General features: G+C 41.9%; 1 protein-coding gene across 3 annotated transcripts; it reads right to left on the bottom strand.

The window, feature by feature from the left end:
• Positions 1-2,788: 2,788 nt before the first annotated feature.
• LOC118393708 (apoptosis regulator BAX-like) lies at positions 2,789-9,894 on the bottom strand. Of its 3 annotated transcripts, XM_035786720.2 has the most exons (7): positions 9,535-9,894; positions 8,851-8,899; positions 8,650-8,755; positions 8,360-8,403; positions 4,762-4,894; positions 4,545-4,649; positions 2,789-3,366 (listed from the first exon to the last, which is right to left on the bottom strand). In XM_035786720.2, exons 1-7 carry the CDS (start codon positions 9,599-9,601, stop codon positions 3,268-3,270), a joined length of 603 nt encoding a protein of 200 aa, XP_035642613.2. In that variant the 5' UTR covers positions 9,602-9,894; the 3' UTR covers positions 2,789-3,267. The 3 variants fall into 3 exon arrangements, with proteins under 3 accessions (XP_035642613.2, XP_035642612.1, XP_052317989.1); XM_035786719.2 differs by lacking the exon at positions 8,360-8,403 and having other exon boundaries at positions 8,594-8,755; positions 9,535-9,881; XM_052462029.1 differs by lacking the exons at positions 4,545-4,649; positions 8,360-8,403 and having other exon boundaries at positions 8,594-8,755.
• Between the last annotated feature and the right edge of the window lie 464 nt (positions 9,895-10,358).

The following is a 10,358-nucleotide window of genomic DNA, read 5'->3' as shown; positions in this document are numbered from 1 at the left end:
CTTTAGAAGTTCTCAATTTGCTTTAGCTGCCACCACATGATAACTCTTAACCCTCTGATGTCATAGGAGGGCTGGTGTCATCTAAGGGCGTAACTGTGGTTCAAAGTTCACAAGTGGTACTAAATGATATTTTATAGAAATGATCTACATCATAAACGACCATCCATTTACAAATGGGGCATGTACAGCAGGATGTTTTGTGAGATCTAGTAAAGTGCAGCGACCAGTCCACTGTCAGTGTGTTAGCTTCGCTGACAACGCAGTGATGACTGGGCTGATGCCACTCAGGGTTTCTCCTCTGTATCTACTGCACCACTGAGTGTTATTTGGTTGCCTTCACTTTTTAGAGGTTGTGTGGATCACTGGTTATTAGCCCCATGTTTACCATGTGGCTGAGATTTCCATTGACAGCCATGCTCAGCAGATTGGCTAAAGATGTCGGCAAACTAGAGCGAGATGACAGACGCCTGTGATCTGGCAGGGGTTTTATGGTTTTATGGTTTTATGCAGAGTGTATGTTACCAAAAGCGACAGCCATTTTCAGCAGATTGCCTAAAGATGTCGGCTAATTAGAGTGAGATGACAGACGCTCATCGAGCATGTGATTTAGCAGGTGTTTCATGGTTTGATGCAGAATGTATGTTACCAATAGGGAGGGGGGAAATTAAAGTGAAATCTTTCCCCGGGCCCAGAAATCAGCACCCCGGTTACCGTTGGACAGTCGATGACTAATTGTAAAAAAATATTGATCATGAGGTAGAAAAAAAACGTGCACACCCAATATTCTTCAAAATCATTGAATGCTGCATCCTTGTAAATACTACTGCTCAAATAATGAACGTTGTAGAAGAGGAGGATGCCATGCACATGTCAGGCACTCACACATTGTGTAACCACTGTGGAGGAGTTCCCCTTTGATCTGCTGAGCAACATTTGGGAGCTCTATCATATCCCCACGCTTTTTTCCCTGTATGTTGTGCTCAGACTGGTTCAATTTGCACAGCTGTGTCTGTTGGAGTTGGGCCAGGCAAAGCAGGACACAGGTGCACAGTGGAGAATCATCACGTGCAAGGGACACTGCCAATGGGACGCAATCGAAAATACTTGGCTTTGAAGAATTCAAATCAGACTCACACCGCAGGAACCTGCATTGAATAAAAATCACATTGCACCAGTGCCATAAAAATAAAAATAAATTACACACTTATTGGAGAGTGTTTACACAATGAAATCGAATCCAGGCTGGCTCACATTCGGCCGTGATTGGGAGTCCCATAGGGCGGTGCACAATTGGCCCAGCGTCGTCCGGGTTTGGCCGTCACCGTAAATAAACCTTCCCTTGAGCAGGGAACAACAGAATGTTTCATTGGTGTCCGTCTCCTGCGATTTTGATTGAATCCGGCCCTTGGTTGAGAATAAAGCTAATTACACTTATACTCAGACGATTAATAGATGTTCACCATTTCCTTTTAGCGATCAGAACAGTCTAATAAGGTTCATTGAGAGGCATTTGTTATGTAATATCAGTGATCATGTTCAGCATAACTCAGCAGATTAATTTCCTCAGACAGGTAAGGACTAACAGAATCACTAACAGTGCATACACACTGCAGAGCAGAATAAAGAAAACATTCGAAGTCCTGGCCAGGATAGGTTGCACTCACAAGCTCCTAAAAGGTCCAACAGTTCTGGCGAGGCAGACGTTAAGGATACATCTTGTATGAAGGCAGTTTGCCTTACTGTATGTTTTCGAGGAAATGTGCCGTACCTCAATGACACCCCTTTACTGTGCTCCATACTACAAATTATGCCACACCTGTGACATGTGACAACCAGCGGTCAGACAACCTTCCCTACAGGACTTTCATCGTTGTCACTCACATTGAGGATCAACCAGCACAGTTTTTCACAGCTGTGCCAACACTGGGACGACTGAGAGGCGCAGCGGTCTAAGGCACTGCATCTCAGTGCTAGAGGCGTCACTACATAACCTGGTTCGATCCCGGGCTGTATCACAACTGGCAGTGATCGGGACTCCCACAGGTCGGCGCACAATTGGCCCAGCGCCGTCCGGGTTAGGGGAGAGTTTGGCCGGGGTAGGCCGTCATTGCAAATAAGAATTTGTTCCTATCCGACTTGCCTAGTTAAATAAAGGTCAAATTTAAAAAATGACATATTCTTGGTAATATCAATACAACAAAACAGTGATGGGGGGGGAGTAAAATATCTGTAATTCCACCTGAACCTCAATTTGCTTTTAGTGTCTGGGCTAGAGTCTTGCACCTGCATCTCAGGTAAACGTATAATAAAACATATCTACAATGGTCATCATAGCCTTGGTTAGAAGTAGTAAGAAAGAATTGGGTGAAAGGCTTCTATCAATTTATATTGCAGACTAAATTGAGTTTGTGAAATATTCTAAACTAATGTACAATTCCAATTTTGTTTAGAATACGCCGACATGTTTCTCATAAGAGTACTAGGACATCTTGTGGTTTAAGCATAGTACTGCATGTCATTCTATTATACAAGATTAATTAGTGGAATCGGGTGTGTTACCTCTAGGCTGGAATAAAAGCTTACACCCACGCCAGCCTTTGCTGGGTAAGATTGCCCACCCCTGGGATGTGGCAATTCTTTCAGGCTTAATGAGAAGGAACCTAAACTTTTGTCATAAAACATATTAGTGACAGAGGGGTCTGGCCAAACAATGATAAAGGAAGCAGGGTACAAAACTAAACTTTACTCGAGAAGTGGAGTTCAAACACAGTAAATTACAAATTCAATATTGCTTTGGCAAAAGTATTTTTATTAAACATGTGTGCATGTTTGCCACAATTTAAAAAAGACATTCGTTCCATTCAGATACATAAAAATAGTATATATTTAGAGCTGTGAAAAAAATGGTGGCTTACTTTTAATTCCAAATCAATAGAAGATTAGGGCTTCAATAAAACCTCTAATGTTCAAAAAACATTGTTCAATAAAACACTTTACAGGGTTCTTTTTTTGAGCAATAGAAAAACATTTTTAGAAAAATACAGTTTCACATTGGTACTAATAAATACTTTCTCAGTGTGGAGTACTGTACCAAAAGGCACCAACTGTTCCTTCTCAGATCAATTCAACATATAAAACAAGATTACTATGTCACCATTACCCCAAAGTCAAATCTACTGCACAGGACATAACATATTAACCCGTTCCCAGAGAAATGTACACATTTTAAGAGCACTTTTGATTTCACCAAGGGCACTTCCTGAGATGTCAGCGTGTTTTCCTCCAGTAAACCATGACCGTCACGAAAGCCACTGCAGCCACAAGCGACACCGTACGCCAATGTGACACGGTGCTAATAACCGCCTCCTGCGAGCAAAAAGAAAAAGTCAACCACACAGTCACGTGCAACAGTGGAACCATTACATTGTCTGTACTAACCATAGTCATGGGCTGGACTCAATACCATTCAGCCTGCTGAGCTAAAGCCTCGTGCTTGTTCTGGGATCTTTATGTGTGAGGCAAGGTTACTCATCAAACAGGCTTAGCTTTATGAACTGACAGTATTGTGACGTGGCCCAGGTAGTTGCACTCGGTGCTGCCCACGTCGGAACTACCTGCCTGCATTGGCCAATGGCGCCAATGTGCTGTGCGGCGTTTGAAGTCTCTCTCTAACACCCCCTCCAACCCCTGGTGCAGCTTCATTTAATAACTCCATCTGTGTTTTAAAACTGACAACCCCCCCCCCCCCAAGCAAGACCTCCTTCAAGGAGCCTCCGCATTACATGTGCACACAATGCTGTCGAGTACACATATGTTGTTCATGGTCGTATTTGAGTAGGAGTGAGTGCTTCCTCCTCTTGATATGCATGTGCATGTGAGTCACCATACGCAGTATGTACAAAAACGTATCAACTAGCATCCTTTACATTTTTGTTTTGTCAGATGGCCGTGTGACTTATGTCTATACTTGTCAGATGTTCATTCTTGAATAGATCAGTTAAGAGTTCGTCCAAAACAATGGACAGGCCATGGAAACTCTGTGGTGGATAGATCCAGAATCTCCTCACTACCGCCCAAAGTTAGCCTACATTTAGGCTATTGTTTATATGTTGGGGTACAAAAAAAAAAAAACACACAAAAATTGGACACCGCTTGTATGGAAACCGCAATACATGTTCACGTCTTTTTTACCAATCAATTACATTACACTTAATAACAACTTAAAATACCACCACTGATTGCTATATGGCTAGCTATGCTATCAGCTTATCCGAACGGTGGTTAACATTTAGGACATCATGACAGATTTGACGAATATCCACTTTGTTAGATTAGCTTTTTTCTTTTTGAACGGGCATCAATGATGGCGTCCTTCCTCTATCCCCCGCGGTCTGTTTTCAATGGATCTCTTTACTGCAGGTATGGACTGATTGCGACAGTGTCTCTGCTCTTGTGTTATTAATAAATAAAATATGGTCTTCTTGTAAATCTGTCAGGGAGTCTTCATGGGTGGGTATGTTGGCATACTCCAGCAGGGTACTCACCCATCCTCCTTGCTGTCGGATCCAAGCGGAGACATTTTCCCTGATGAACTGTAATACCCAGTTAATAACCATCTTGATGCTTTCTAAGTGGTTCTGTGTCAGTGCCTTGGAAAGGGGGATAACAAATATATATATATATGAGGGGAGATTTATTCTGCTTTACATTTGAACGTTTCAATGATTTCATATTCAGTAACATGCACATTCTGGGTGTTACCTTGTAAATAAGCTTGTAGGCCAAGTGAAACAGGGAGACCACTCTGCCCCATTTGATACCATCTGCAAAGATTTCCCTGGCCACTGAGAAGAACACATCCTGGGCACAGTTTACCTGGACTCTGTTTATTAGACTGTCAGAGGAAGGAGAAACAAATAATTAGAAACTGAGGAAGAGTTTATTTTTCCATGTTTCTTGTTGTCAAGAAAATGAAACAATGACAAAATAATAAAGTTCTTAATTCGATGGAAATTTGCCAGACCACCACGATAGGATATGGGAATATACTCATTTGTGTTCACATCCAGGCTTACAACCTTTGTTGTTTGAGTAAAATAAGTGCATAAAACCACCACCATAACATATGTAAAAGTTTAACTTTAGTCCGTCCCCTCGCCCCTACCCGGGCTCGAACCAGGGACCCTCTGCACACACCGACAACAGTCACCCACAAAGCATCGTTACCCATCACTCCACAAAAGCCGTGGCTCTTGCAGAGCAAGGGGGAACCACTACTTCAAGGTCTCAGAGCGAGTGACGTCAACGATTGAAGCGCTATTAGCGCGCACCACCGCTAACTAGCTAGCCATTTCACATCGGTTACACATAGACCAGACAAATACAGTGCCTTCAGAAAGTATTCACACCTCTTGACTTCTTCCACATGTTGTTGTTGTATTACAGTCTGAATTTAAAATGGATTACATTAGGATTCTTTGGGGTCACTGGACCACACACACAATACCCCATAACGTCAAAGTGGAATTATGTTTTTCAAAATGTTTACAAATGAATTCAAACTTAAAAGCTGAAATTGAATGAGTCTATGTATTCACTCCCCTTTGTTATGGGGAGCCTAAATACTGTTAGTTCGGGAGTAAAAATGTGCTTAACAAGTTACATAAGTTGCATGAACTCACTGTATGCAATAAGTGTTTAACATGATATTTCAATGACTACCTCCATCTCTGTACCCCACACGTACAGATAATTATAAGTTCCCGCAGTCGAGCAGTGAATTTCAAACAGATTCAACCACAAAGACCTGGAAGGTTTTCCCAATGCCTCGCAAAGAAGGGTAGATGGGTAAAAAACAAAGCAAGACATTGAATATCCATTTGAGTATGGTGAAGTTATTAAATACACTTCGGATGGTGTATCAATACACCCAGTCATTACAAAGATACAGGCTTCCTTCCTAACTCAGTTGCCAGAGAGGAAGGAAACCGCTCAGGGATTTCACCATGAGGCCAATGGTGACTTTAAAACAGTTACGGAGTTTAAACGCTGAAATAGGAGAAAATGGAGGATGAATCCACAACATTATAGTTACTCCAAAATACTAACCAGATCCTCAAAAGGTTCTACAGCTGCACCATCGAGAGCATCCTGGCTGGTTGCATCCCTGCCTGGTATGGCAACTGCTCGGCCTCCGACAGCAAGACACTACAGAGGGTAGTGCGTACGGCCCAGTACATCACTGGGGCCAAGCTTCCTGCCATCTCGGTCCTTGAGGCTTCTAAACAGCTTCTACCCCCTAGCCATAGACTCCTGAATATCTCATGAAATGGCTACCCAGACTATTTGCATTGTCCCCCCCCCCCCCTTTACAATGCTGCTACTCTGTTATTATCTATGCATAGTCACTTTAACAACTCTACTTACATGTAAATATTACCTCGCCTAACCGATGCCCCTGCACATGGACTTTGTACCCCCTGTATATTGCCTTGCTGTTGTTACCTTTTTAAATTTTTTATGTATTTTTCTCAAAACTGCATTGTTGGTTAAGTGCTTTCAAGTAAGCATTTCACTGTAAACTACACCTGTTATATCCACGCATGTGACAAATACAATTTGATTTGATTTAAATAGAAGGAAGCCTGTACAGAAAACAAATATTCCAAAACATGCATCCTGTTTTCAACAAGGCACTAAAGTAATACTTTGTTATTTTTAAGGCAAATCCAATACAACACATTACAGAGTACCACTCTCCATATTTTCAAGCATAGTGGTGGCTGCATCATGTTATGGGTATGCTTGTAATCGTTAAGGACTGGGGAGTTTGTCAGGATAAAACAGAAATGGAATGGAGCTAAGCACAGGCAAAATCCTAGAGGAAAACCTGGTTCAGTCTACTTTCCACCAGACACTAGGAGATGAATTCACCTTTCAGCAGGACAATAACCTAAAACACAAACCCAAATCTACACTGGTGTTGCTTACCAAGACAGTGACTGTTCCCAAGTTACAGTTTTGACTTAAATCTACTTGAAAATCTATGGCAAGACCTGAAAAGGTTGTCTTTTAATGATCAACAACCAATTTGACAGAGCTTGAAGAATTTTGAATACAATAATGGGGAAATGTCCAGGTGTGGAAAGCTCTTTGAGATTTACCCAGAAAGACTCCACGCTTTAATCACTGCCAAAGGTGATTGTACAAAGTATTGACTCAGGGGTGTGAATAGTTATGTAAATGAGCTATTTCTGTATTTAATGTTCAATCAATTTGCAAATATATATAAAAAAGTTATATATATTTTTTTTTTTAAATTTTATTTCACCTTTATTTAACCAGGTAGGCTAGTTGAGAACTGTCACGCCTTGGTCTTAGTATTTTGTGTTTTCTTTAATTATTTGATCAGGCCAGGGTGTGACATGGGTTTATATTATATTGTATGTTCGTATTGGGGTTTGTAGTATTTGGGATCGCGGCTGATTAGGGGTGTTGTATAGGCTTGGCTGCCTGAGGCGGTTCTCAATCAGAGTCAGGTGATTCTCGTTGTCTCTGATTGGGAACCGTATTTAGGTAGCCTGGTTTCACTTTGTATTTCGTGGGTGATTGTTCCTGTCTCTGTGTAGTTTCACCAGATAGGCTGTAATTAGGTTTCACGTTCCGTTTGTTGTTTTTTTAAATTTTGTATCGTTATTTCATGTGTCACTTTTTCTATTAAAGTCATGAGTAACCACTACGCTGCATTTCGGTCCGACTCTCTTTCCACAAACGAAGAACGCCGTTACAAGAACAAGTTCTCATTTGCAACTGCGACCTGGCCAAGATAAAGCATAGCAGTGTGAACAGACAACACAGAGTTACACATGCAGTAAACAATTAACAAGTCAATAACACAGTAGGAAAAAAAGGGGAGTCTATATACATTGTGTGCAAAAGGCATGAGGTAGGCGAATAATTACAATTTTGCAGATTAACACTGGAGTGATAAATGATCAGATGGTCATGTACAGGTAAAGATATTGGTGTGCAAAAGAGCAGAAAAGTAAATAAATAAAAACAGTATGGGGATGAGGTAGGTAAAAATGGGTGGGCTATTTGCCGATAGACTATGTACAGCTGCAGCGATCGGTTAGCTGCTCAGATAGCAGATGTTTGAATTTGGTGAGGGAGATAAAAGTCTCCAACTTCAGCGATTTTTGCAATTCGTTCCAGTCACAGGCAGCAGAGAACTGGAACGAAAGGCGGCCAAATGAGGTGTTGGCTTTAGGGATGATCAGTGAGATACACCTGCTGGAGCGCGTGCTACGGATGGGTGTTGCCATCGTGACCAGTGAACTGAGATAAGGCGGAGCTTTACCTAGCATGGACTTGTAGATGAACTGGAGCCAGTGGGTCTGGCGACTGTACAAACACACACACACACACACTTTTGTCATTACGGTATATAGTGTGTAGATGGTTGAGAAAAACAACAATTTAACCCATATTTAATTCAGGCTGAAACACAACACTTTGAATAAGTCAAGGGGTATGAATACTTTCAGAAGGCACTGTAGCTAATATGATAATTCAGAAATAAATAATGTCATACTGTTGTAGCTCAGCATTTCTGTTCATGTCATCAGCGATCAGCAGCAGCTGTTGTACCATGTTTTTGACTTGGTGGTCCTCTTGTTCGTTGGGTCTACCACCAAGGTCCTCTGGAGCCAAATGCCTCCCTGGGTTTTCTGCACTGATCCTCTCTATGACATACCTTCATGGATAAAAAAAAAAAACATTTTTCTTGTTTAAATGGATAATGTGATAATCAGGATGAATACTAATGGTAATAGTGCTATGTTTATTTACCCTCTTAAAACAATAGCTCCTTGTTCCATAATTCTCTCGTCGTTGACATCTGTTACAAAGATTGTTAGTGATTTTATGTTTTTATTATCAATGTTTAATGACATGACAGTTTATTGGGGTGATTAGATAATGCGTGATAAACACGTCTGTGCACCAATTCAATTGGTAGATACTTTTTCCTCACTCCCAGGACCGACATGTTTACTTCACTTTATGCCGCGTTCAAAACAACTGGGAATTCGAAAATCTCTGACTTCCAACTTCAGTGCATTCAAAACCACTGGGAACTCGGGATTTTTTTTATTTATTTGAACAGTCATACAACTCGGAATTCCCACTCTGGCCCCTTTCTAGAGTTCCCGACCTCGTATTACACTTTTTGTTTCACATGTGTGACAGTGAAGTGACCTCAGAGGACATTCCTATGGACTTCCAAGCCCAAAGTGTGTAGGCCAAAATAATTCTAGATTGTTTGTGCTAGATTTGTTTATTTTTGAAATAGCCGACCTCACTAAGACTGTTTTCACAATTTCGCTAATTAGTCTAGAACTAGGCCTACATGCTGAAAGATCAGAGAACATGAAGTCTAGCTTCGACTGCATGTAAGGATTCTGACGGGAGCCTATAGTTTGTTAGTTGACAATATTTTAGATAACGACCTCTCATGCGCCTATTCAAATTTACCTTCACCCCCGACTGCACCCTGAGGCTCATCTTCACCAGTTTTCCTTCTTTCTCGGGAGTCTGCCATCGACGAGAAGTACTGGGGCGAAGAAGTCCTACAGCTCCTGATCTCCTCAAGGAGTCTGTCCCAATCTGTAACCGCAAGCCGGAGATGAAAAAAAACGATTAGACTTGTGTCGCTCGCGTTGATATGTAGTCGAATCCAAAAATGTTACCGCTGTTTACATATTTCTCTCCGGAAAAACACCAGAGACTAGACAGAACAAGGAAGTAACACGGAAATAAACAGTGGGTTGTGCAAGTGCCCAGGGCTGCTTTTGTGTCTAAATTGCGCCTCTTATTCGTGTACTTTCCGGCAGAGTAGACACTATGTTGCGTATTGCTGCCTTTCAAAGTTTGGAACGTGCATTGCGCATTCGTTCACAAACATTTAACATTTACATTTAAGTCATTTAGCAGACGCTCTTATCCAGAGCGACTTACAAATTGGTGCATTCACCTTATGACATCCAGTGGAACAGCCACTTTACAATAGTGCATCTAAATCTTTTAGGGGGGGGGGGTGAGAAGGATTACTTATCCTATCCTAGGTATTCCTTAAAGAGGTTGGGTTTCAGGTGTCTCCGGAAGGTGGTGATTGACTCCGCTGTCCTGGCGTCGTGAGGGAGTTTGTTCCACCATTGGGGGGCCAGAGCAGCGAACAGTTTTGACTGGGCTGAGCGGGAACTGTACTTCCTCAGTGGTAGGGAGGCGAGCAGGCCAGAGGTGGATGAACGCAGTGCCCTTGTTTGGGTGTAGGGCCTGATCAGAGCCTGGAGGTACTG

The sequence above is a fragment of the Oncorhynchus keta genome, chromosome 14 (assembly GCF_023373465.1).
Source record: "Oncorhynchus keta strain PuntledgeMale-10-30-2019 chromosome 14, Oket_V2, whole genome shotgun sequence".
Lineage (NCBI taxonomy): Eukaryota > Metazoa > Chordata > Actinopteri > Salmoniformes > Salmonidae > Oncorhynchus > Oncorhynchus keta.
Note: the sequence above shows the minus strand (reverse complement) of the source record. Positions and strands in the feature narration are given on the sequence as shown.

Bases quoted from the DNA above. Each gene is read 5' to 3' on its own strand.
- LOC118393708 (XM_035786719.2), bottom strand. From the start codon at position 9,601: ATGGCAGACTCCCGAGAAAGAAGGAAAACTGGTGAAGATGAGCCTCAG. The intron at 8,756-8,850 runs GTAAATAAACAT...TTATCCATGAAG, and splicing joins GGAGCTATTGTTTTAAGAGG to GTATGTCATAGAGAGGATCA. The intron at 4,650-4,761 runs GTAACACCCAGA...CCCCTTTCCAAG, and splicing joins CCTACAAGCTTATTTACAAG to GCACTGACACAGAACCACTT.